At 32.7% G+C, this 27,816-nt stretch overlaps 1 protein-coding gene across 7 annotated transcripts; it reads left to right on the top strand.

The window, feature by feature from the left end:
• Positions 1-234: 234 nt before the first annotated feature.
• Positions 235-27,525, top strand: LOC105151685 (Hormone-receptor-like in 78). Of its 7 annotated transcripts, none has more exons than XM_087407494.1 (9): positions 235-368; positions 21,603-21,737; positions 22,125-22,229; positions 22,304-22,453; positions 22,713-22,977; positions 23,395-23,696; positions 23,771-23,967; positions 24,063-24,340; positions 24,423-27,525. In XM_087407494.1, exons 2-9 carry the CDS (start codon positions 21,609-21,611, stop codon positions 24,680-24,682), a joined length of 1,686 nt encoding a protein of 561 aa, XP_087263620.1. In that variant the 5' UTR covers positions 235-368; positions 21,603-21,608; the 3' UTR covers positions 24,683-27,525. The 7 variants fall into 7 exon arrangements, with proteins under 7 accessions (XP_087263620.1, XP_087263623.1, XP_087263621.1 ...); XM_087407495.1 differs by lacking the exon at positions 235-368 and adding an exon at positions 377-1,016; XM_087407499.1 differs by lacking the exon at positions 235-368 and adding an exon at positions 13,786-14,055.
• Positions 27,526-27,816: the final 291 nt, after the last annotated feature.

The raw sequence follows: 27,816 nt of genomic DNA, 5'->3' as shown, positions 1-27,816 counted from the left end.
AAAATCCACCACAACGGAACGGTGACACTGAGCGCTCTCTGCGTCCTGTGAGCTTTTCATCTGATTGGTCTACATATTAGAATTGAACGGAATATGCCAATCAGATGGAAGAGCTCACTGAGCGTTCGTTCCGAATGCACACGTTTGCGATAACATGTTTACTTGATGACACAGGACGCGAGATGTCGGGATATACGCGCAGGAAGTGGGGGTGGCGGCAGGACAGGGAAGGGGAGGCGAAAAGGTAAAGGTTAGAAGAGGTTATGAACTCTAACCCGCGGTCGAAGTCTGGTAACTAGCCTGCTGGTGTCCGTTGGTCTCGATTGCGCGACGACACGGATCGGTCGTCGCCGCTGCTAACCGCGAAGGTGAGTTGCGGTTCCTCTCTTTTATCTATTATTGTCTCTCTCGCTCTCGAAGTTTGTCCTCGAGCGCACAGAAGTACGTTTTTTCGCATTTTCACATGCACGGCGACGTCCTCCCGAGGGAAGAGTGCGCGCGCGCGCACACGCTTGCAATATTCGCAGCACGTCGCCCGTCGGCCACCGCCGTCGACGACGACGACGACGATGAGAATGCAATAGCTCGTTTCCTCTTCGTTTCTCTTCGTTTGTATCGAATGACGACAGTGGGTCGAATCTAGCGTGACGAATTCCGGGTCGGGTTTAATGCGACGATAAATCCCGAATACGGAAGGAACTGCGTTTTATATTGTGTGCCCTTTCTGCGCGCTCAACGGTGTCACCGCAGGCTACATTCCGTTTCCTCGCCACGCGCCAACCTCCTCCGAACGAGCGTTTCAATGCATGGCGAGATGCTGTGCTCTGAATCGAAGGGTACGAAATAAAGCGAATCTTGTTTCTCCGAGATGAGGATTTTACGAGTGCCTGAAGGCGTTTCTCTTTATGACGTAACGCTCTTGTGTACGGAATGTTTTGTCTTCGTCATCAGAGAACTGTGAAAGCTACGTCACACAAAACTTGAGTGAATTGGCCAATCACACTAAAGACCGTAAGGTAAACTGTAACGAATTCAAAATTTTCATTTGCTTACTGCTTAAGTTTTTTTTGTGTGCCTAATCTTTAATGAATTTTCTAACAATAAGCTAAATCCTAAATTTTAAGTTCAAAAAATTTAAGTTAAAAAAATTAACCGATCACAGTTGAATATGAGAAAAATATTTGATTTGATAATTGATCAATTTCTTGCAGCTTAATGCCTGTATTCATAGCCAGGCTTTATATTTAAAGCTTCTAAAGTTCATCTTTAAATGTTCAGTCAATAAAATAATTCGTAGAATATCTAAAGATAAATTTAAGGAAGTCTTAAATATAAGGCCTGACTATGAATATGGATAAGACTGAAGTTAGATAATGAGTCATGTTTTAAAAATTGCAAATCAAGTATTATAAAATCTACATATATCCTTATTTTATATTCAATTGAAAGAATTTCTATATTTGGTAATCTTTCTTGACTTAGTGATGATTTTAAATAATTTTTTTAATTTTAATTTTAACTAAAATTTCTTTCACGTGAAGCTACTTTACTGGAATAGGTAAAAATATTCTTGCTGCTACTTGTAAATTTGGATATGATTTTAAAGAATAATCATGAATTAATTTTAAACTATCTAAAATGAAAACTGATTCTATATTTGTGTGTAGTATCAAGTAGACCGTAAACTAAAACTAACACCTGCATTAGTAACGAATTAAAATATGTATGAAATTATGTTGCCATGTTTGCATTTTACTTTTACACAGATTAAATCAATGTACGGTTTTAATATGCATTAATGCATCTAATTGAATTGGCTAACATTCTAATAAATTTTTTCTGATTCTACAGAATGAAAATTGAGATAGTCTTGAAAATGAAAAAGAGTAATTTATAATTTATTTCTTCGAAATCTTACTATTTGTGAAATATATATTGCTGAAAAAAAGTGTCTCAATTTTCAATTTCAATGTCCATTTTCGCTAACCTCATAATCATGACGTAATTTAATTTTAATCTCAATTCAATTTAATCTTCATAATTTTCTGATTCCTAAAACTAGAAAAAGATGAACAGTAAGTTATATCAAGATCAATTTATTAATCTACATTGGTGGAAACGGAAGAGTGAGATTTCACTAAAAGTTTTAGAGAGTAGCTTTAATTTTAATTTTCAACTTTAATAGCCTCAGACTTATAACGAAGATCGTTTCAGCCAATAACACAAAACAATTATACAATAAATTTGCGAAGTCAGTAAATATAATATTTAGTCACGAAGTCAATGCATGAGATAAGCTCATGGATCAGGAGAGTTTCATCAAAAATTCTCAAAAGACAAAGGTTTTTCATTATGATTAATTTGAGTTTAACCTTCACCCAATGGGCTTCATCCATGACATCACAAACACATTGAAGCACATTGGATCAAAACATCAGATTAGACTGACCACAAGTTAATCAGGTAATGAAAAACCGGGCCAAAAAATGACGCAACAACCGAACCGAAACACGAACACGTCCACCTCCACTGGTCCATTTCCATGAATTTACATTAACTTTAAGATGTAGCTTAAACTCGATTTAATTTATTCTTTATCTCCTTCTAGTTTTAAGAATTATGTTTCTAACCCAATGTAATTAATTTAAATTTAAATTTTGGTTCAACTTGTTTTTTATTTTTTTCTGATTCTTAAAACGAGAGAGAGAGAGGGGGGGGGGGAGAAAGACAGAGTTAGTTGAACCAAGATTAAAATTAACCTATATTAGTAGAAACGAGTACGAGTCGTCAACAAAAATTTTATCTAATCCTGATACATTTCCCGATGAATCTCCTCTTAGAGAAACGTTTTCTCAGGGGGGTCATGCCAACGAATTCTCTCGGACTTTGAGAGAGTTATCATCCATTTTCTTACGCGACCACTGACATTTCAATTCAATCGTTCATGCATATTCAAGAATCAGCGGGATAGACCTCGCGGAATGTACGCGTGTTCGCATTCGAAAATACATGTTCAAGAGTTGGGCAATAACTTGATGTTGCCGAGTGTAACTCGGCGTGATCGCCAGAACAAAGCTACGCGTCGCTTTCAGCGTCGTGGACGTGTCATCGCGTGCGCGATTTTATTTTCGGACGTGATCCGCGAATATATAGGTATGCCTGTATACAAGCTCTTCGGAAAGAATAAATCGCGACCCGGCGCGCCGCGGTGCCGATTCGCAGCAGGCAGACGGCGATGGAATAGAGAGGCGGTGACCTTCGGACCCACGAGCGACCTTTACCTGCCTGCGTGGACCGTACCGTTGTACAGATGTAATTACTCACAGACAGGATTATTCCGTCGTATGTGTGTCAGCAATTTCGAGAACCATCAGTGAACCATCAAAGGCTGCGTTCGAAAATACTACCCGAATGCCTCTGAGTATTATTTTATCTTTGTTGTTCAACCGAAACAAAGATAAAATGATACTCGGGTAGTGTTTTCGAATGCAGCCAACGAAAGCCTGCCAGGTTTCTTGAGATGACCATTCGAAAGCGCCAAGTCGAACCCGCGAACCTCTCTTGGCTTGGTAAAAATCTGAACGTTTGAAGATGAATAACGATCTTTGAATAACGAAGAACATGAATGATCTTTGCATGATCTTTTTCGAAGAAAAATAATTGAATAATTGTCACCTTACAAGATCAGTAAAAATATTATGACTATTTTTGCTGAACTTATGATGAACTTTACTTGCCTGAAAATAAAAAATTGGAGGTAAAAAGTACACTGTGATTATAGTAAATCCGTTGAAGTGATTATTATTCTACAGTAACAATTAGTGTTAAATATTTCAAAGTAAGTTGATATACAAATTCAATTCTGGAAACTGCGCGCCGAAAAAATCTTCCGGTCTTGAAACGTAATCGTGAACAAAACTAGAAATAATAATTGATAGTATAATAATTTAATAATTGATAGTATCAATTATTAAATTGACTAGCAATATAATAATTTTTGATGTTGATAAGCTTAAAAGCTTAAATCTTAAAAGGATATTAAGTTGATGCCAATCTAAGTATTTTAAGAACTCTAAATAATTATTGCGAAAAATATTACCTTACAGTAAAATAAATCATACTATTCTCAAGACTGCACAAACATAATGCATAAGCACAAACAATTTTTAAGACTTTATATATTCGTATTTTTTACCACGCAGTAAAGTAAATTTTGTTAGAATCGAAATAAAAAATACTCATGTGTGTCGATAAAGTAAATTTTATTTAGATGTATGGTAATTTATAGATTTATAGATTTATTTATAGATTTATTTTATGAAATTTAGAAAGTTTATGGTATGGGATGATCGCTCATTTATTAGAAAAATAACTTTTACATAAGTGAATTCCTGTTTCTACATGGACCTGTCTGCTAATTCCATAAAATTTATAAAAATTCTATTACTTTACTTTTTTTTTCATGCGGGCTTATTTTTGTAAACTAATTTTAATCTCGATTTAATTTATTTTTTTATTTTTATTATCTAATTCTTAGAAAAAAATAGCAAGTACTATCAAAAAAGGATAAAAGGATAAAAATAAATTAACCCGAGATTAAATTAATCGAAATCTTTTTTTATAGACTGAACAGGATGAATTCGATCAACTACAATCAATGAACCGATGGGACCAATTTTATTAATTTGGATGAACTTTATCTCGGTTTAATTTATTCTTTATCTTTTTCTAATCTTTAAAACTGGAAAATCTAGCTATAAGTTAAGTAATTATTAATTTAAAAAAGATCAAAGTTTATCTACATTGGTAGAAATGGATATCGAGGCGATTTTGATTAAATTCCAATTTAATCTGATTTAATCTGATTAGATAAGACTAATTCTCCAATATGGGTCAGCCCGTAATTGGAATATGGTGATCCTAGATTATTTTCTTAATTATTATATAGTATAATAATTTGGAATAATTTTATGTTTCACAATCTTTAGTTATGTTTCACAGTTCTTTTTCACTATTTTGTTTTATTCATGAAAGCTAATTAACCATGCTATATTTATTTATGCTAAGTTTAGGTGTTGCAGTTTTTTATATAGCTGAAAAACTTCTTTTAAAAATAATAATTTAAAACTTTAGTGAGCCCTAATATCTCATATGTTTCTTTAACTTCACAAAAAATATGTGGTTCCGTTATGAATTAATTTTAATTTTCTTAATTTATATATATTCGTTATCTTTTTTACTTCTTATGCTCGTTTCTATCAATGTAGTTTAATTTTAATTTCAACTAACTTTATCTTTCTCTAGTCCTAAAAATTAGAAAAAGATAAAGAGCAAGAATCGATATTAAAATTAACTTACATTGATAGAAACGGGCAATTGAACTAGAAAAAGATAAAAGCTAACGGTAAGTTGAACTGAGATCAAAGTTAATCTACATTGATAAAAATATAGATACCGGGGCGACTTTGGCGACTAACTACAATCAATTTAATCGGCAATTAATGTCCATTTCTATCAATGTAGAGCAACTTTAATATCGATTTAATTTATTTTTTATTTTTTTCTAATTCTTAGAGTTCTTAGGAAAAGATAAAAAGTAAGTTAAACTTTAAAATTAATGTACATTGAGAGAAAATATAATTCGGCTGCAGTGGACTTGCTTGTAACAAAATTTTCAATATTTGTTGTCTCGAACTTCTTGATCTTCTTTTTCACGTATTAAATAGTGTGAAATTAGTTTCGAGTGAGTTAATGAAATAATTTAAGTATTACTTGATAAGCTAATCACCAGTTAATTAACTGGAATTTAATGGAAGGTGATTAAGTTAATTGGAATTTTATGGAACTTGCCCTACAATTAGAGATAAAAGTGTGACAGGTGATAACAGAAAGTTTGAGAAATAAGTTTCTCGCGAGCTATGGATGTAACATGACAATTTCTGTTGAAAATATCGAAAAGATTAGCGTTACTTCAAAAGTGACACAATTAAAAAGAATGTGACTTTCGAGTTATTCATCATGAATGAGTCGGGTAAAGATTATTCTAAAGTAAACTAACTTAAGGAGATCTTAAAGACGATTTGTCATATTTTAAATAGTATTTACACACAGACGATTTATGTGTCGTTGACATATTACTATCTGCTATATCAATATCTCACGTACACATAAATTTTCGTGTAATAACGTTTTAATTATATGATCAAATCCAATTTTAAGAAATTCACGTTATTTTTTTCGTCCAAACTATTAATCTGTAGATTAATAGTTCGTAAGTACAGATTGCACAACTTTTGTATAAAGCAAATGTTGTCATGACATGACAGCTTTGAAATACCATATTGGACTAAGAAATGGTAAAGATCTCAATTTCAAAATTTTTTGTCATTCCGACATAAACTTCACTTCATATTATATTTTAATTTGGAAAAAGATTTCCAAATCTGTAAAAGAAGAAAAAATATATAAAAATTATATGATTTAGTCATTAATAGAGATGACTTTACGATCCCTTTAACTCCCATAGTCCGTCCGCCAAATAATATAATACTTGTGTCGCTCTCATAAGCCGATATTCATAGTCGATTCTTATATTTGAGACTGTCTCAAATAACACAATCTTAGGGTCGTGGTAGAAAAACTGACTTATAATCTTAAGACAGTATCTTATGACTTAAATCTTATGTATTAAGTCTCTTTAATAAGCCCGGATCTACAATAGATTTTTATGCCTTAAGCCATAAGAAATGGAATCACAATCGATTATTCTTCTCGCATTCGGCTGTAATTGGTCAGTTTTTTACAGCTTAAGACTTAAAACACCTATTATAAATCTGGATTTATGTATAAGAATTGTTTTATGGCTTATGTCTTAAGGTGTATAAATACGAAGTGCCTTTAAAACATAAGTCATAAGACAGTTCTTGTGCGTTACTAAAGACATAAAACTTAAGTCATAAGACACTGTCCTTAAGATGTCATAAGCTAATCAGAAAGCTGCATTAGCATCTTAAGACTTAAAACGATCTTAAAATAAGAATGGATTACGAATACCGCCTTTAAAGTTTGCAAAGCGATCATAATATCTATACTACAAGAATGACACGTTTTGAGTTGAGTCATTTTTATAAATAAAAAAGATAGTTTTTTAGAGAGAACGTTTAAAGTTAAAACAGTTTTAATAATCGAAATTTGAGGATTGTTTGTTTTATTTTAAATTTAATTATTTTAGCTGATGAAAGGAAATAAAAATATTGAGTGACATTTCGAGTTATGTCACTTTTGATGAATTATTATTCTGAATTTGTTATAATTTTATAGAAGATATCATCATAATCGTCATAATTCTAAAAAGATATTTTTTTAATAGTTGCGCGAAACGGAAATGACAGAAGCATTTGATTATGGTTCTAAGAGTACATTCATTTTGTAGATAAATATTATTTATTTTTAATCAATAATTTTTTGTTAAGTTGGTAAATTGTTTTTCCCCTTTTCTGAAAAATCGAATTTTTTTAATTGTATCACTTTTGAAGTGGGGAACGATATCCACGATATTCTGAATTTAATTCTTCGAATCATGATGGATTACAGTCGAGATAGAATCGATTGACGCTCGATGACCGAAACGAATGACCGTGGAATTTCCGCGAGAAACTCGCAGACCTGTCGCGATTAAAACGCGATATCTACGATTTATCCGCTGATAAGAACGTAAACAGGCAGCGGAATACCGTTTTTTTCGCGATACATCGCCTCTCTCCAGTCAATCGTCGCGCGTGTGCATCGGACAATGCGAAGGATACGCAAAAGTGAAACGTACATCTGACTGTGAGATCATCGCCACATACACGAGGAAACCGATTGCTTACGTGTGCAAGGAAAAAACCAGAATGCGCAAAAGCGCGAGTACATGTTCGCGCTTTTGCGTTCGGGAGAGAACAAAGATATGCAACGTGAGGATGCTTTTTTGATGAAAATGGCACTTGTACGTTAATCTAAAGATTAATCTACAGTGTGGTATTTGCTTCCTGTTTCTTAGATTTGTTCGCGTCGTATGCTCCAACATGTTCCTATCATAGCTTCAGTTTACTCCAATGGACTCATTAGAGTGAGTAGGAACTATGGCAGGAGCATGTTGGAGTATGCAATGCGAACAAACCTTTCCTCTTTTTATAATTGTTTTATCAACATTGTTTCTTGTCTTTTCTGAAGTTCATCAACTTTTATCTCGAACGACAAAAAAAGGGACGGAATAAAGCTTAAAGTCTATTCTACAATGTATTTTTTATTTTCTGTTTCTTGCTTTTTGCTATTTTTTACATCTTATCTTTTTGTTTCTTATCTGGTTTTTTGTTTTATGTCCACCAAAGATAAAAGTTAACAAATTTCGAAAGAAACAAGAAATACCTAGCAAGAAATACAACTGTCGATAAAACGGTTGCAAAGGGGAAAAAAGCAAGAGACAGGAAACAAAGAACACATTGTAGAGTAGGCTTTAAACACAATAAGTACAAGCAATAGAAATAGAGAATGACATATTTCAGAAATGGAATATTCTGCAGATATACACAATTTTTGATTGATTGAAATTATTCTTTGTTTCTATTTCCTGTATTTTTTAATTGTGTCCTAAGCTTGAGACTCGATTGAAAATAATACAATAAGGACTAATATCTAGATTTCCATCTCTCAAAAATTGTGTATTCTGATATAGATGCACGATTTTTAATAGATTAAAATTCGTTATTTTTTTATTCCTATTGTCCTCTGTTTTTTTAATTAGATCTTATGGGTCTCAGATTTTATGGGTTGAAGTTCCCTGTTTTTATTGTCTATGCTATTCAATTGTGTCTCAGACTTCAGAAGAAAAAAGGAAGAAATATTTAACAAAGAGCACATTGTAGATTAGTTTTAACTGAGATCAATTCGGTCGGAGCTAACCGATAGTCGAATTAAATAAAATACAGAAAACGATGTTAATTGGCTTTGTTCAATAGAAAAACCAGTTTTGCACACAAATGATGTAATATTTTTAATACACTCTAAATTTTTTCGAGTGGAATTGCTTTCTAAAGAATGAAAACTGAGCCTTAAAAAAGAGTAACTCCATTTTCAATCTTAAGAATGAGATTGACTCTTCCAAATTTTAGAGAGTAGTTTACACATTTAAATCCAATGTGGAATTAAGAATCAAGACCAGTCATATTAAAAAAATATATTATACAATAGTTTCAAGTTGTTTTTCTGCTGAACGGAATCATTAGAAAATATCCGTAGAGTGCGATTATCAGTTAATTATATTCGAAACATTCAACAAGTTTTTATATTCGCATTCGACGGCTTCTCCAATGCAACTGATATAAGGATGCGTCTCCGTTTACAAAATTCTAAGTGAAAGGATCGAAATGACTGCGACGCTGATACATTCTGTCCGGGTCATGCAGCGGAATACTGTACCAAGATTTTTACGTTTCATCGGGAACGTGTCGTTGAGTGCGATCGTCGAGTTACAGCGACACAAAAAAAAAAAAAGAAAAAAAAAGAAAAAAAAACAAACGTCGCAAAAAGTCACGACGCGCGATACCGAGTCCCGCATGCCGACCTATTCGCAGAGCCGTCGCGGCGACCTCGACGACGTCGGCCGATAAGTCATCGCGCGGACGCACGTTACATGACATAACCCGCGACGTTCACCGAAGCGAGCGAGGAAGGGAAAGAGGATGAGTGAGAAAGAGAGGGGAGGGGGGGAGAAGCGGATCGTGTGGTATCACCGCCGTTCTCTCGTTCTCGCGCGTAGAAAAGTTGCGGCTCCGAAAACGCGCGACGCCGTTCCGATCTCGCGGTCGCTGCATTTATTCCTGCATAGAAATGCAATTTTTTTGTTCCTTCTCTCCAATCTTGGATTTTATTCTCTTATTTTTCCTCTTTATTATAACCTTTTGCTCTTTCGTGAAGGAAAAAAAGGAACTTTGTTATATCTTCTTGTTGTTTTAAGCTGATTTATATATAATTCACAACAGGATTCGAAACAGAATTCTATTTATAATTTTATGTATCAAATTATAAATGCAATTACGTTATGATGAGAAAATTTCTTGTGTTACAAGAAATACGATATTGAATATGTAGGTTAAGTTGTAATTTATGTTATTTATATATGGATAAGGTTTGTTTGCCTATCCGATTGGATACGACTCTATTCATAGCGCTTATAGATTTTCAATTTTTATTACACCAGGTACAATTGATTAACCATAGGTACCGTATTTATACCCTGGATATACTTGATGCGCCTTTTATATTTATAAAATAGCGCATTAAGTTTACTTTAGATGATCTATAATTTATGATCAAATTATAGATAAAATTTTACTTATAATTTTATATGTCACTTATTCTAAATGTATGTCCTATTATATATTTTGTATATATGTGACTTGTATTTCTTTAAATGGTTTCTATGTTACACACGACACGCAAAATTATAAATAGAATTTTGTCTTGCATTTGATCGCGAATTTTCATCATCTAAAGTGGACTTTGTAGTCATAAATTTATAATTTTGATTATTTATGTTTTCCATATTACACGGTGCATAAAATTATAAATAGAATTCTGTCTCAAATTCTATCGCGAATTATACATCGTCTAAAGTGAGCGTTAGGACTTGTGCAAAATGGAAAAAATATTTGAAATAGAAATAAATATTAATTTTACACTGAAATTTTTGATTAAAAATGGAACCAAAGTTTTCTGTTTTAATTTTAGTTGAAATAATCCAAATTCTAGTTGATAATAATTCTAAAAAAATTTACTAGAATTCTTATTTTTACAAGATTATATCAATCAGAATTCCAGTTATTTCAATTAGAATTCTAGTAGATTTAATCAGAAAATTTTTTATCCATTTTCAGAATTACTACATATTTAATCCAATTAGATCATTTTTTCAGTATGTATATATATATATATATATATATATATATATATATATACCTATTAGATCATTACACGATTAGATCATATCTTGGACATTTTTTCTTTGAAATATTAGGAGTACGTATTTCGTAACTCTTAGCGCGAATTTTGTTATCATTCTGCCGCTGCGTAACGGCGTTGTAACGATAATGAAAACTTACGTTAAGAGTTACAGAATAAACCTGCTGGCTAAATAATGCTCTCTATCCTCTTTTTTTTATTACAACTTTACAAAATTTTCTAAATAGATGTTAAAGTATATGTAAAAAATCATTTAATAATTTTTGTATACTTATAAGGTTTTTTGTTTTTCGATTAATTTTTTATTTAGACTAAAAGTGTCTCCAAATGATATGATCAACATATGCCAACATTAGCAAATATCATACACACATACATGACATATATAATTATCCATATTGAATGTAGTTAATATTCAGCGAATATGTGCAGTTGGCCTTATATATTGGTCATATATTGCAGGCACTTTTACAGGCTTTTTACAATAAATCATTACCTACATTCAGAGAAAAGTTTTTTCGATTTAAGGAAAAAATTTCTTTAAACATTATTTTTTTTAAGTTAAATAAAAGAATTTATTTGATTAAAAAAAATTATGTTCAAATAAAAAAAATGACATTTAAAGTAAAGAAATTTTTTTTAACTATATAGCAAAGAAACACTTATTTGAATTGAAGAAATCTTTAGGTGTAAGCTTTAAGTCTTAAGCCATAAGAAATTGACCAATCACAAGTGAGAAGAATAATTGACTATGATTAATCAATTTCTTATGATTTAAAGCTTAGGTAATGTTGTAGAAAATCTATTAAGCTTGAAACACAATTGAAAATCACAAACAATAACAATAGGGAATAACAGATTTCAACTTATCTGAAATTGTGTGTACCAGAATGCAGTTTCTGATAGGTTGAAATCTATTATATTTATTTCTTATTCCTAAAGTTTTTCAACTGTGCATTAAATTTTAACCTCACTTAATCTGATTATAATGTAAAAATTATTTTTAGTGATTAATCATAGTTTTTTTAACTATGACTAATCACTAAACTGATGGTTTCTTAGTGGTATTTTTAGAAGTCACTACAAAACAATTAGTTCAGTGACTAACCATAGCTAGAAAAATACAATTTTTACATCAGAAGGATAAATCTAACTTATAAATTAACTACAAAATGAAAAACTGGGCCTACACACAGAAAAATAAGTAATAATAATAATTTCAAATATTTCAAAAGTTTATATATCCGCAAATGTATCATAAGTTCATCAAAAGCATTAAATTTATTCAAAATATATTCTAAATCCTAATAAGTTTAATGCTTCAATCAAGTTTATTAAATTAAAATAAATTCAATTTATTATGAAAAGCTTGTTTTTTCGATTAATTTTATAATATTCCTCAAAAGAAAATAAATTCTTGTTTTGAGTATATAATAACATTCTTGTGTTTTTGTAAATAATAAGTGTATTTTAAGATTATTATCAAGAAAATATTGTTTGTTAAAAATAATCGTTAAAAGAAAGAAAAATAAATTGAATAATAATATCTTATCTTAGCAGTAGATTGATATTTTTCTGTGTGTAAAAATGAAAATTAATTCGAGATCAACACATCCGCGTGTTACCTACGAACGATTTATCGTGTAAAAGATCAGAAAATTTTTTTTCTTACATAATATGGGTTAAATTGTGTTAGAGAAACAAAAAAATTAAAAATATAATGATTAAACATAACACGCAATACAGATAAAATATATATATATATATATATATATATATATATATGTATATAAGTAGCTTACATAATTCTAATTAAAAATTAAGAAGAAAATTAAACATAATGTACAATCTGGATACAAATAAGATACAATCTCTATTTTAATCTGTATATTTTTTCTAAAAATTAGATTTAACATCTATTCTTAATGTTTTATTTTTTAACATTTATTCCTATTTCTAAGAATATTTCTTTCATTATATGCAAGTCTTTACATTTTCTGTTAAAGTTTCCCCTCAATCACTCCTGTTATTCTGGATGTTTTCCGTTCTCTTTTCCTCTCCCTCCTCTCCACGCAGTCCGCCTATAGGTTTCATTTTTTATTATAACCTCAGGTTTTGTATGTACTTTTTAGATTGTCCATTGGCCATTTGTCCTTTTAACCTTTCTCAATTACCGCACTGAGGTCACGTCTGACGTCAGCGACTGGACGATATATTCGCACTTTGGGGAAAGATACGCGACCTATCCGAAACGAGAACGGAATATCATCCCCTTTGCTGGTTACCGCTCTTTTTCCCGAGTCTATTTACAACCCCGGCGACGTAATTAGTGAGCAACGTAAAATCACATCTCCCGTTATGAGAGGAATCTGTTTTCTTTTTTTTCTTCCCTCTTCTTTCCTTTTCGAGAACGGCAGGGTCGCGCAGTTGCATATCGCGGGCGTGTTGGCCGCACGTGACGTAACATACAGCACATTACCCGGCAGCCTCGGCCGCGCGCTCGTTTGCTTGGCCGTAGAGAGGAAAGCAGGCAAGCGGGACGCGAGAATGCACCTGGCTGGCGCGGCGCGGCGTGTCCCGGCCCGGTACACAAGAGAGTGACCTGCCAACCTGCGCGTTCTCGCTCGCTCGCTCATTCGTCCTCTCTCTTTCTCTTTTTCTCTCTCTCTCTCTCTTTCGCCCGAGCGTTCGACGGAACGACCGACGGAGCGGTCGGCCTGCGTTCACCTGCGCGCAAGGTTGCTGCGGGAGAAGCATAGCGGCGGCGGCGGCGGCGGTGCGCGGTTCTTCTGAGTTCTTCGCGTGAACCGATCACGAGCGAGAACGCGACGAAACGCTCCGGCGCGGACGCGTCGTCGATCGACGCACGTTGCGACGAACGAGCGAGCGAGCGAGCGAGCGAGCGAGCAAGCGAGTGAGTGCGTGCGTATGTGCGTGCGTTCGCTGTCCAGTCAACTACGTTATTCTCCATGTTCAGCATTATCGCCGATATATCGCGGTGATCACAAGTTGAAGAACGAACGAAGAACGAACGAGCGAACTGACACACAACAGGTAGCGTACCGTGCATTCCGTCCTCGAACTTTGCGCGCAAGCGCGCGCTCTCGGAGTTCGGCTCGTTTGGACTCTCCGGTAGAATCGAAAGTGACTCTCTCGAGGCGTGCGGCTACTTCGGAACTTTTGACTTCTTGACGGAAGCGGGAGAACGAGCGTTACCAGTTTGACCTCGCATCGTGCCGTTGTACCGTGGCATCGATGGTCGTCCGTCGGACGCGCATTAGGGTATCGAAAGCAACGTCTGTGTATTGTATTTGCATACATTTGCATTTTATAGGCTAGTAATATTTAGAAGCGAATCGTACTGGAGCAGCTTTGGGTCCGTCGGGGTGACGTTCCCACGTCCAACACATCCGGACATGGTAACAGTCTTCCGGTTCTCGATCTCGCCGTGACGTGAACTCCGGATTTGCAACCTCCGGTTTTTTTCTTCTTTTTGAACTTTTTCAATAGAGGATTGACTAGGCTCTAAATCCCTTACATTCTGAGAAATTTAGTTACCTATTTAGTTGAATCAATTAATTTTTTGTTTGGACATGGGCAAATTCTTGGTTGATGTAACAAAATAATTTAATATAAAATAATTGAAGCAAAGTATTTAGTTATTATAACATTTTACTTGTTTTTGATAAATATTACACATTTAATAAAGTTGTTTATCAGAAACAAGTAAAATGTTATAATAATTAAATACTTTGCTGCAACTAAATTATTTTGTTGCATCAACCAAGAATTTGTTTGCCCATGTCCAAAAAATTAATTGATTCAAATGGGTTTCTCAGAGTGTATAGTCAGAGGCTTTTAGTGACCGTTTTCAGATTAATGTAGATTAATTTTAATCTCAGTTCAACTTACTCTTTATCTTTTTTCAATTCTACACCAAGAAAAAAAGTTGCTGTTTTAAAAAAAAATTGTTGCTTTAAAAAAAAATTAGCTGCGTTCGGCAGAGAAAACTAATCAATTAGCGCTTATAGTGATTCTTTAATATGATTGGTTCCTACGTTTAGATTCAGCGAAGAATTAAAGGCAAGAACCAATCTTTAAAAAAGATCATTAAGCGTTAACTGAATTAGTTTTCTCTGCTGAAAACGCAGCCATTAGTTGATTCAACAAATGCAGCGGTCACGGGCTGTCAAGTATTTATCAATTCAAAATAAACATTTGTTAATTCAAAAAAATAACATGTTTTAAATTACAAGATTTTGTTAACATATAAACATTCGAATTTAAATAATCATTACAAACTAAATGCATTTAGTCAAATCAACAACTTTTTTCTCAGTGTAATAATTAGAAAAAGAAGCGTAAATTGAACCGAGATTAAAGTCAATCTTACATTGAAATCAGGCCTAAGTGATATTTCACCTTTTAAAGTGAAATTCACTCTTAAGTTTTAGAGATTAGTGATACGAATGCGGACGTGAGTCTGCGAGGCGCAAATTCTGTGAGGTTGGGATGAAAAAAGGATTTAAGATGGTTTTTCAGTAAAGTGCTGAAAATTTGGGATGCCTCATTAGGGCCCATTCAAAATCACAAATATATCTATACATATTAAATATATCTAACGTAGTTTGAATAAAATATTAAAATTACGTGTACATTTTAATAAAATAATATGAAATAAACGATATTTAATGTGCAAAAATAATGAAATCAAAAGAAATTGATTTCTTTACAATTTGTTCTTGTGAAAATACGATATTTTGTGATTTTAATGTTAAATATCTTTCTAAAATGGCTGATGACCTATATATTTTGTGACCATTGCAATCGTAATTTTTTTAACAATTACAATCTCGTTTTTTAGAGAAATTTATGATAATGTTTGTATGCAGTTAGTCAAAAAAGCCAACTCTTATTTGTCACTACATGGAGAGAATTTTTCTTCAAATTTACCCTTAAAATATGATAGTTGTGATACAATACAATATTTAAAAAATGTTTACCATGCACTTCAGTAAAATTAATCAAATTTATTTTATATTTTATTGTAGTTTTATTAATGAATGAAAAAAATTTAAATACATAAAATTCTTCGAAATATAATGTCACACGACTATCATATTTTCAGGGTAAACTTTAAGAAAAAATTCTTCCCGTGTAGATTATATTTTCAACATTTTTTTCTCTTTCTTATTACATCGAATCTACCCTAAAATTTTGCACACGTCAAATTTGCACTTCAACTACATAAAAAAAAAAGATATTTCTACATGCAAAAAAATATCATTTTATTGCTAAAAAAAATAATTACTCAATTTCTTTCCTTTTAAATAATAGTCTTTAATAAAGAATATTTTTTCGATAATAATCTTAAAATATGCTTATTACAAAATTTTAGAAAAACATTATTATATATACTTAAAACAAGAATTTATTTTCTTTTGAAGAATATTATAAAATTAATTAAAGAAATAATCTTTTCATAATAAGCAAATAAAATTTGTTTTAATTTAATAAACTTTATTAAAGTATTAAATATTTATTAGAATTCAGAAGATATTTTGAATAAATTTAATGCTTGTGATGAACTTATGATAAATTTGCGGATATGTGAACTTTTGGAATATTTAAAATAAGTAATTATTACTTTCATAGAATAATTATTAGAGGAAAGCCCTCTATTGAGAGATAGGCACTTAATATGAGATAGCGGCGTTTCTGCTAAACTAATAAACGCTATTGATTTCATGAATTTATTGTTCTTGGATTGAAAACTATTTAGTAGAAAATTCATTATTAGATCATACTTGTAGTTGTTGTAAAACAAGATTTTAGAATTTGGATGTCTTCAAGTTTCATTGAGATGAACCTTTAAACTTTGTTTATTATTTAATAAATAAATATTTGGCAATAAATGTTTCATGTAATGATAGAGTAAGGTCGTACTAATAGAAAAATACGAGATATGTTGAATTGATATATTTAATTGCGGAAGTTTGATGATCGTAAAACCATAAGGCGTGGAAATCGTAATATGAGATGCCCAGGGTATTTCTAATATGAAATAACCCATGCTCTTATGTTATAGTGAAAATCGTTGCTAAAGTATAAATATTAATGTACAATAATAAAAAAAAACAACCGGAATGAACGATGCCTATTTCTGCGATGCTTGATTTCAACTACCTGAGGACGAGTTCTGGATATAATTTATTTATCGCATTCTCATTTTTCGCGCACGCTTGCTGTGCTTATTTATATTTTAGAAACATTAAATGAATGTTTTTTAATTGCAATACCGATGTATACTTTGCGTTTTACTATCGATTTCTCGGGGCATCTCATATTAGAGTACAATTTTTTGATTTTGCGATTTGCTCACTTTTTACATTTCTTTAATTTAAAAAAAAAATGGAATTTGAATTAAATTTTATATAACGTTATCTTAAAGCTTATTATTAAATTCCCTTCAAAAATGACATATTATTTTTTTAAATTCTGCCTATAGACTTCTAGCATTTATTCAAAATGAACTCGATATCTTATAGAGATCTTTCCTCTATTTTTCTGTGTGTATGTGGGAATTCGATTTACTGTAGAACTATTTTAACGGGCATGCGTTGTTGTCGAGACGCGCTCGGTATACCTTTAATTCATGCGCTGACCTTTCGATCGAGGGCACGACCGCTGTCCGCATTTTTATACAAGAGTCTGCTTTTTCTTCCCTGTTGTCTTCGAATTTTTCATATCGAGTCGCGCATAATCAACCGCGACTTATCAACGTTTGCGACGTGCTCGCCCTTATCAGTGTTGCACGACCGAATCGATTTGAAGTACGAAAAGCGATCGTTGTGGGATGTTCATGGTTGACGGTCGAATATCGGTAATGATTGCGCGATGCTCGTGCGAAAATACAATGTCAATGTCTCGATAACGGCGATGCCGTTTTTCAAGGTGGAATAAGTTCTCCTTAGAGAATCACGGATATCTCGTGAATTCCGCGTCTTTCAAAAATTTGAAGATCATACGAAAAGAATGATTTTGTTGAAATATTTTAATAAACAAATTTAAATAAACGCAAATAATTTTGTTAAATCATCAAAATAATTATGTACACTGAGAAAAATTTCCGATTGAAAATGGACGAACCAGAAAATTTTGATCAATTAAAATTCTAGTAATCTTAATTAGAATCATAACAGATTCAAATCAGAAGATTCTGATTCATTCGTTTTCAACCAGAATTCCAGAATTAATGTGATTAGATTATTTTCAGTGTATAGGAAATTCAAATAATATTGCAAAAGTTTTGATATTTTAGTAACTAGGTTGAAGGTCCTACATAATTATTTTGTTTTTCTGATATCTCGATAAGTACTGAAGAGGAGCCAATCAAATCGAGGTCAAAACTTATTGTATGTATAATATTTTGTAATTATATGCGAATATACAATAATTCACACGTTGTTAATTGCTTATAGGTAATTGCTCTTACAGGCTTTTATTCTATCTTTTACTTTATAATTAGTTCAACAAAGTTATTTTTAGATCTGGCACAATTTTAGATACTTCAGAAAAATCATTCTTTCTGTGTATCACAAGCGATGATGAGATGATTTGAAAATGTATTTTGAAATTCATAGAATGCGAGTAAGCAAAAATGTATATCGGGGACATTTTGATAAGTAAATAGACCGATATAACGCAGAATAAATATTGGTACTTTATGTATGAATCATATGATTTTAATCATATATCTTTTGATGACAGATTTATTTACAATTATAAATACGAGATACTCGTATCACAAGTGTCTGTCCAAAGTTACTTGCGTAATTACAAATTAATTTAATTTACGTGACAAGTTTATATTTCGTATAACATATAAATGCACAAGAGATTAAGTTTACATGGAAATAACGGTTTTGCTGAAGTATTTAAAAATTAAGCCAGTTACGTATCTAAAAATTATTACGTTGAACTATCAAAATAATTATGTAGGACGCATGATAATGATGCAAAGGTTTTCACATTCTAATAACCAGTTTGAACATTCAGTATAATTATTTCAATGATTCAACATAATTCTTTTCAGATCTTTATTTAACTAAATTCCTAGACACTTCAGAAAAATTGTTCTTTCCGTGTAGAATTATTCCCAGTAGCACATGTTGGTTTTATATACATTTCTTAAACGTTTATAGAACATTAGATACGTTTAGAAAACGTTATAAAACGTATATGAACTAATAGATGCTGGGACGTAAATTAAGTATTAAGAAAAGCAATTCACATGAGAAAGAAGCGCGTGTATATGCATATGACGTCTGGAGACCTCTATTTTACATATCGGACCGAAGTAAAATCGTCTATAAATCGCATAGAAATCGGAGCGGCGAAGATCGTGCGCGGACGTGTGAAAATGGACCACTCGCTTCTACATGACAGTAGCGGTCGACGGCGCGGCGCGGCGCGACGGCGGTGCAGCGTAGCGCGACGTAGCCGAGCATCGGCATGCACCTCTACCTACCTAACCGCGTAGCAACCTACGAACCGAGGAACTCGGGACCATCTCTTTCACCTCTCAAAACGGCGCCGTAGGGGGGTCGGCAAGAGATCGAGCGGCGGGGCCGGGGACGAGGGTGAGGAGTTTCTCCCTGGCAGGTGGGGACGGATCGGCAAATGCTCCAGTTTACATTTTTATCCCGCGCCCCTGCGCTTAGTTCTTCGAACACTTTGGATCGCGCAATCCGTCTCTCCTCTCACCTCGTGGCGGGATGCGACCGCGAGAAGAGCGAGGGATCGGTATCGATTGTCGAGGACGGTGTACTTTCCCGCGAGCGACAACGCGATGACTGACAGCGTTGGCCGTGTAAATTATTATCACGTACCTATCTCGTTTAAAATTTATTTGAATGGCAAATCAGAATTAAAATGTTTTGCAGAATTCCATTTTTGGTTCGCTTGCTCTTGCGTTGCGTCTTATTCTAAAACGGTCCCTGCACTGTACAAATTTAAGTGTATAAAAAGCGACTTTAATATATATATATATTAAATTATATTATATATTAAATTTTTATATTAAATATTAATTTTTATTATTAATATTAATTTTTATATTAAATATTAATTTTTATTATATTATATATTAAATTATATTATATTAATCATATATATATATATGATTAGTTTTCCGTGTAAAAATAGCATACTGTATTGTTTATAAAAAAGGATTTACACATTTAAACGTATATAGTACAATATTATTTTTTCAAAACTAAATCATATATATATATATATATATATAAATTGAACTTATTTTTTACTCAGATTTGTAGACGTTTAATATTAACGTACAATTGAGAGGATGGGCGGAATAAAACAATTCTACTTAGGCCTTTTTTTCGAAGATTAGCTTTTTTTTTATAGTATTGACCGTAATAGAGAAGTATTGTAACATGTAACTTCTTAAAGACATTATATAAATTCATTTGATATTGTATCTATTTGTATATAATAAAAAAGTAGTTATTTTAATTTTTATTAAAATCAAGATTAATTAGCTCATTTAGCCCTTTATTCCGCTCATTCCCTTCATTATTTTATACAATGGGATAAAGTGGTACATGGTACAATTCTGAACAAAAATCCAATTTGCAAAGTTTGAGTTTAGCTTTTTCCAGAGTTCGATGATTTTTTTTAATATCCTTTACATAATAAGATCAAGATTACCAAACTTCTCGAATTTGGATTCAAATCTTATTTCGTTAAAAATTATATCACTGTACACAAGTGAAAAGCATAGGCCAATATTATAAGTATAGAAATAGGAAATATTATAAGTTTTAACGTATCAAAAATAGACATCAAGTCATTTATCAGTCTGTTTTTTTTTTATTCCTGCACTAGATTGCATTAGAACTTTCTCTCTTTCGCCAAATATTAAACCTATAGATATCTAATAATTTACTTTAAAAGTATACACTAGTTCAGCTACAGAAAACAGTGTATACCAGAATACATGATTTCTGATAGAGATTGAAATCTATTTCCTTATTCCCTGTTTCTATTATCTTCATTTTTCAATTATGCAATACGCTTTATTAATATCCTCTTTAAACAATTTCAAACAAATAGTTTGGAGACTCAATATTGTCCCGAGATGATCAATAAAATATTGTGTAATATCAATTATTGTACAATAATATTGATCGGGCCGCTTTAAATTGCATCTCGGCGAAAACAGTATTCAGAATCTGTTGAAAGATCGCCGACTTCTTTCATGCGGCATTCAATTTTCAATCTTTAATTCGACATGGCTGTAATACGTTACAACGCTGCGGTGCACCGCGTTTCACGAGCGTTCGAATCGCGCTGGAATCGGCGTTTAAGGTTCGCAATATCCGGCTGAAAATCATTAATGCTAGTTTAACACGCATCGAAAAGGAGAGCCCCATCGGTTCACGTTCTCGGTTCGTAATAGCGCTCTCTCGGAACGGTAACGCGCCGTGTATTATTGTGCGATCAGCGCGGAAATATCCGAGATACGTTCTACGCTGTTCTACGCGCTCGTCTAACGGAGGCGCCGATCCGTTTTACAGAGAGAAATGGACAGGGACCATAGGGAGCAACGCGATCACGATAATCTGAGCGAGAAGGAACCGGACTGCAAAGTTGGAATGGCTTTCTGCAGCCTCTCCCACCATCGCGATCGTACGCCGGATGCCGATGCAGAGGTTCATTGCTTGTCATAACATTTCCCCTTCAATGATTACGCGGCGTGTATGAGAAAATAACAATCGGCGTTTATCGAGAAATTAGTAATTAATGTAATCATCATACAAATTGTTTATTATTTTCACGATAATTATTATTCCATGAGAAACGCTGAGAGGCATTGAGTTAGTAGTCAGTTTCTGAAGATAATTAATGATATTAATGATTTTCACATTATTTCTATGATAATCACTTATTTGTAATCAATAAACTAATAAGCCGGTTGTTATTTCTTTTATCATTATTATGGAAATAGATTAAGGAATTATTATGGAAATAGAGTAATGGGGGAGAGAAGTAATAATTTCTTTATAAAAGTCAGTTTTAAAATTCTTGTCTTGTTGCAGAGAGACATGGACATCGATCCGGCTGATCATGTCGAGAATTTGCACGACGACAAGCATGAGAAATTAGGGAGGAATTTTCATAATATAGGACATCATCCAGCCATGGTAAATATATTAATCCGCTGATAATTTTTTGTAACATTGATTTCATTAAATATCTTGAATTTGTTTTTTTGCAGAGAGATGTAGATAGGGATCAAAATCATGTTGATATGCATGACGACAAGATAGACCTTAAGATAGGAAGAGACTTTCGTAATCTCGGCCATCATCCTGGAATGGTTCATTTGCATTCTGGCATGGAACATTTGACTAATGTTGACGTTGAGGTAAATATATATATATATATATATATATATATATATATATTAGGTGTTGGAATTAATTCGTAGCGTTTTTTAATGAAAGAATGTTATTTATTTCACATGAGCATTAAAAAATTAATGAAAGTACTTCCCATCACTTGTAAAACGCTACGAATTAATTCCAACACCTAATATATATATATATATCTCCGTTATTTCACAATACATTGATTTCCTAAGTGTTCATCTTTAACTCAAATAATATTTTAACATTTTTTTATAGGTGAAATTAGCGAGGGACGTTCGCGGCTCATTAGGCTTAGGATTGTCCTTAGAACTTTGTGTAGTTTGTGGGGACAGAGCTAGTGGCAGGCATTATGGAGCAATTAGCTGCGAGGGTTGCAAAGGTTTTTTTAAGCGCAGCATCCGCAAGCAGCTGGGCTACCAATGTAGAGGAACCAAAAGTTGCGAAGTTACCAAACATCACAGAAATCGTTGTCAGTATTGCAGACTTCAGAAGTGCTTGGCGATGGGCATGAGAAGCGACTGTAAGTGATTAATTATCATGTTCTTTTTTATTGAATATCCTTCTCTAATTGCTATACCATATCCTGTTTCTTTCACTCTTTAGCTCTTTAATCAACTTCTTATCAATCTCTAACCAATTCATATCGTTGTGTTAATAAAAAAGTGATCTCAAAATTAACTACTTTTCAATAGACTAATTTTAAATTCTGAATTAAAACAACATTTTAATTAGTATAATGAATACGCATAACTTTATTTTCTTTCCATGTTATATTTTCAATATTATATATATTCTTTAGAATTAGTTATGAGTGTTGAAGAATATATATAATTTAAAGTATAACACGGAAAGGAAATGAAATTATGCATATTCACTTAATGCGTATTCATCTTAATTTATATATATATATTTATTTATTTATTTACATATATAAAAGATCGAGTGAAGATCGAGATCGAATCTAGGACTTGTTACGATGTTGCAGCTGTACAACATGAGAGAAAACCAGTATTGGGTGATTCGGCTGGGACAAAAGTTGGCAATCGTAACCCTAGGGTAAAACCTGAGCCGCAACAGCCTGCGCCCGAGGCACTACCGACTTGGGAACAACCCGAGAGCCCTAGCATGGAAGACCAAAGCAGCGATAGTGACGCTCTCAGCGATGCTTTGACCTTAGCTCGTGAGCGTTTACTCCTTTCTCATGCGTTAGCAGATAGTATGGCTAAAATCATTAGTGATGTAAGTTACGATTGTTATCTCATTGTATTATTTCTATAGATAGGCCGTTAATGTATCGCGATATCTCCTTGTAGAATGTTAATGGCTCGAGCGAACCAGAAGAAGAATGGACCGGCCAATTAATCTCTGAGCGAAATACGTTGTTTGAATTGAGGGCGCCTAGCCCAGCACCTGTGTATTTGTCTATTCACTACATATGTGAAAGTGCAGCTAGATTATTATTTTTGTCTGTACATTGGGCACGAGGAATTCCAGCATTTCAAGCTTTGCCGTAAGTATGATGTAATTTATAGAAATAGTACGTCTACCTCTTGATCATATTAATGATAAAGTCATAATGTTTAAGATAAATGTTTTACGTTTTAGATCTGACGTTCAAACTACTTTAGTTAGAAGTTCCTGGGGACAATTGTTCACATTAGGTCTGGCACAATGTGCATATACCTTGTCACTTCCTAGTATTTTGACATCGATAATTAATCACTTACAAGCTAGTATCGCACAAGAGAAAGTCACCGCTGGCAAAGTAAAATGCGTTACAGAACATATATGGAGACTACAGGATTGTGTAAATTCACTGCACAAGCTACAAGTGGATTCTGTTGAATACGCATATCTTAAAGCTTTAACGCTTTTTAGTGCTGGTAAGTGAATGTAAATGACAAACAATGAAGTTTATCTATTTATCATGAATATCAGAGTGAGACATTTATTGTTATTTTTTAGATAATGTCTTAGCAGGCATTTGGCATAAGAAAGTTGAAGTCTTGCAGGAAGCAGCATGGACGGAGCTGCAGCAACGTGTAGGCTCCGATAGATTACCTCGCCTTCTGTTGAGGCTAGCACCTCTCCGCTCGATTAATCCTAGAGTTCTGGAGGACCTCTTCTTCTCGGGTCTTATTGGTCGAGTAAGCGTAGCTAGCGTCGTGCCTTATATTCTTACCATGCAAGATTATAAAACTGAACCAGAAAGTCATGCAGGGTGACGAATATTGTCAGTGCAATATAAATCGTGACCTAAAAGAGTGATATAAACGTAAATGTTGGATGCCTCGTTTTTGTACAACGAAAATGTTTACTCAAACGCGAACGTTGACATAATTTTTATTTTCGCATTTCCCTTTTTCTTTTCAAATATTTGCATAAGAATATGACGCAATAATGAGGCGCACATAAATTTGAATTAATTATAAATGCATGTATTACTGTAATAATAGTAATTGTACATATATATCTATATCTAGATATATGTACATATTTTTATGTTTAGATCATAAATATATATTGTATTAAGATGGTAAACTTAATTCCTGCCGCTCGCTATTAGAGGAGACTATCCTAACGCTGGCCAGTTTCGATCGCGGCGAGTGAAGCCGCATGACTTTTGTAGTTTAGACATTACTGAAAATAATTTAGTCCTCACAGGTTAAATTTCTTGACACCAAAGAGATTTTCCAATTGATCGAAAATGAATCGCGATAAGCTGTTTTTCCAACATTTGCTTCTTCACTACTTCGACCTTAAGAAAACAGCTAAAACGCATCGCTTATTATATGGTGATGAAACTCCATTGGAAAAAACATGTAGAGTGATTTGAACGCTTTCGAAACGATGATTTTGACGTGAGAGATAAAGAACGTTCCGGACAGCCGAAAAATTTTGAAGATTTCGAGCTGTAAGAATTGTTCGATGAGAATTTAGTTCAAACGCTTTTAGAGTTGTTGAAAGCGTTAAATATTACTCCAATGGCCGAAAAATTTTGGAGACGAAAAAATAGGAATTAAGTTTACTATCTAATATACAGAATGTTTCATGAATATATGTCAATATTTTAGAAGATAAATCTATATACTAAAATAAGTAAAAAAATGTCACATAAACATATATAATGATTAAAATGAACTCTATATTTAAAATAATAATAATAAATAAATTTCAAGGCTAATGAGAGTCATTGTGGAAGAGATTGCGCACAATATGACTACAAAATGAGTTGAAACGTTCAAGATTTAAAAAAAAAGATATCATTGTTATAAAGAAGATATCATTGTTATAAAGAAATAATTTTACTTATCAATAACTGCGCAATCCCTTCTGCGTTGACTCTCATTAGCCTAGAAATTTATTTATTATGATTATGATTATGAAATTTATTTATTATGATTATAATATAAACATATATTATGAATATAAACATATATCCTACATAGGCATTTCCTTTTATTAACGTGATTATACATCCTACATATCTTAGTTTTCAAGTTATGAATGATTAAGGAAAATATTTGCAATGCCCTTGTGCGTTAACATACGTTACTTGCACAGTAAGCGGCAGGAACCAAACTGAAAATCGGCCGAAATGTACAAGCAAATCCCAGTACTGTCCTAAAGTATTGACATGCATTTATGAAACACTCTGTATATTATAGCGCAACATCTGATTGTTTATAATATTGACTTTGTACCCAGCAATTTTTTATTTATTATATAGTAAATGAACATTATACAAAACTTTCCCTAAATGTGGCAACTCAACACTTTAAATTATAATTTCAAATAAGAGCGTAAATAACATTGCTCGTTGAAATGAACAATCTGTAAAGTGATAATAAGAGAATATTGAAATTATAATATTTATATATGTATATATACACAATTAAAGTTAAAAATACAACAATTATAGTTGCATTTTTAAATATTACTGACAAAATGCAATATCTCGAAAATGGGCTTCTCCAATCTGTGATATAATTTCACAGGAAAGTTTTGTATCGGCACATTACTTACACAAAACGTAGAAGGCAATATGATTTATAATGTGTTATAAACAATTAAATAATTTGTAAAAATATTTACAAGAAAAGTATATTTGTATATTGAGGTGGTTCTTTAGTAAAGTACCAAAAATTTGGAGTGCCTCATCAGGGCCCACTCAAAATTACAAATATCTGGATAATTTGGATAAAATATTAAAACTACGTGTATCTTAATGAAATAGTATGGAACATACGATAGTAAATCAAGAGTTGCATCTTTATTGAATGAAAATAAGATAAGATTATGTTTATTTTTCAAGGTTAAAGGATCTCACCAAAAAAAACATACGGAAATTGGATTCCGATTACTTTGGCTGAATTTGTAATATGTTCTGATCGTCCTGATCAAAAGTCATGGTGACGAAGTAAAATAATAAACAGTTTTTGAGTTATTATGTATCAAACTCTGCCAAAATCGCTGTGCGATAAGATCTTTTATGCAAGTTTATGCATGTAAATATCTTTCCAGAATGGCTGTTGACCTATTACTTTTTATGACCATTAAAATCGTAATTTTTTAAACCATTGAGCGTCTACAATAAACAGTAGCAGTACAGGCTGTAGATACGTCGGGAGTAAGGTGATTTTCCGACCCAGAAATGATTGACATCGATAAACATCAAATTGATGTTGATTTAACGTCGTTCGACGTTTCTGGTTGGATCAGCTTACTCCCGATGTATATCTACAGCCTCTACTACTACTGTTCATTGTAGATGACGCTTTCTCGTTTTTGAGAAAAGTCTATGATAAGATTTGTATGCAGTTAGTCGAAGAATCGTCTGCGAGAGACTTATCTGTCACTAAGTTATACGTGACAGGTTACAACTTTTTTTTCTCTTTTATTTCATTGTTAATCTTCTATAGAATTTTGCACACGTTAATTTCGATACTTCCACTTCATTTTATAAAAAAATTAGACATTTCTATGGTAACTCGATTTACTAAAGAACCACCTTAACGAAATTACACTTATTATACTTCATTCAAAAGTTATAACCGAAAAAAGAAAATTTGATTGATTACGCCTTAAGAAGGTTGTAAGGGCATAAAATACATAAATATTTACGCTTTAAACAAAAACTACGTACATATGAAAGTTGTGTTTATAACATTTCGTTTTTATTGAGTAACAATTTTTATAGATTATTTTATTTGTTATTTTTACTGTTGAACAAAATGAACAAAAATTTAGCATGGCAAACAGTGCACTGGTCTACCATGTCAGAGGTCCCGGATTCGATCCCAGTAGAAACCGAAATATTTACGCTTGTTTCTGCTCTTGGAAAAAGTCGGCAATCTCC

This window comes from Acromyrmex echinatior, chromosome 6, assembly GCF_024713525.1.
Source record: "Acromyrmex echinatior isolate Ae372 chromosome 6, ASM2471352v2, whole genome shotgun sequence".
NCBI lineage: Eukaryota > Metazoa > Arthropoda > Insecta > Hymenoptera > Formicidae > Acromyrmex > Acromyrmex echinatior.
This window is presented reverse-complemented; position numbering and strand designations above follow the sequence as displayed.

Excerpts from the sequence above, each read along its gene's own strand:
- LOC105151685 (XM_087407499.1), top strand. The coding sequence starts at position 13,930 with ATGTGCGTGCGTTCGCTGTCCAGTCAACTACGTTATTCTCCATGTTCA. Across the intron at positions 22,978-23,394 it reads GATGGGCATGAGAAGCGACT|ATCGAGTGAAGATCGAGATC; the intron begins GTAAGTGATTAA and ends CATATATAAAAG. Across the intron at positions 24,341-24,422 it reads TTTAACGCTTTTTAGTGCTG|ATAATGTCTTAGCAGGCATT; the intron begins GTAAGTGAATGT and ends GTTATTTTTTAG.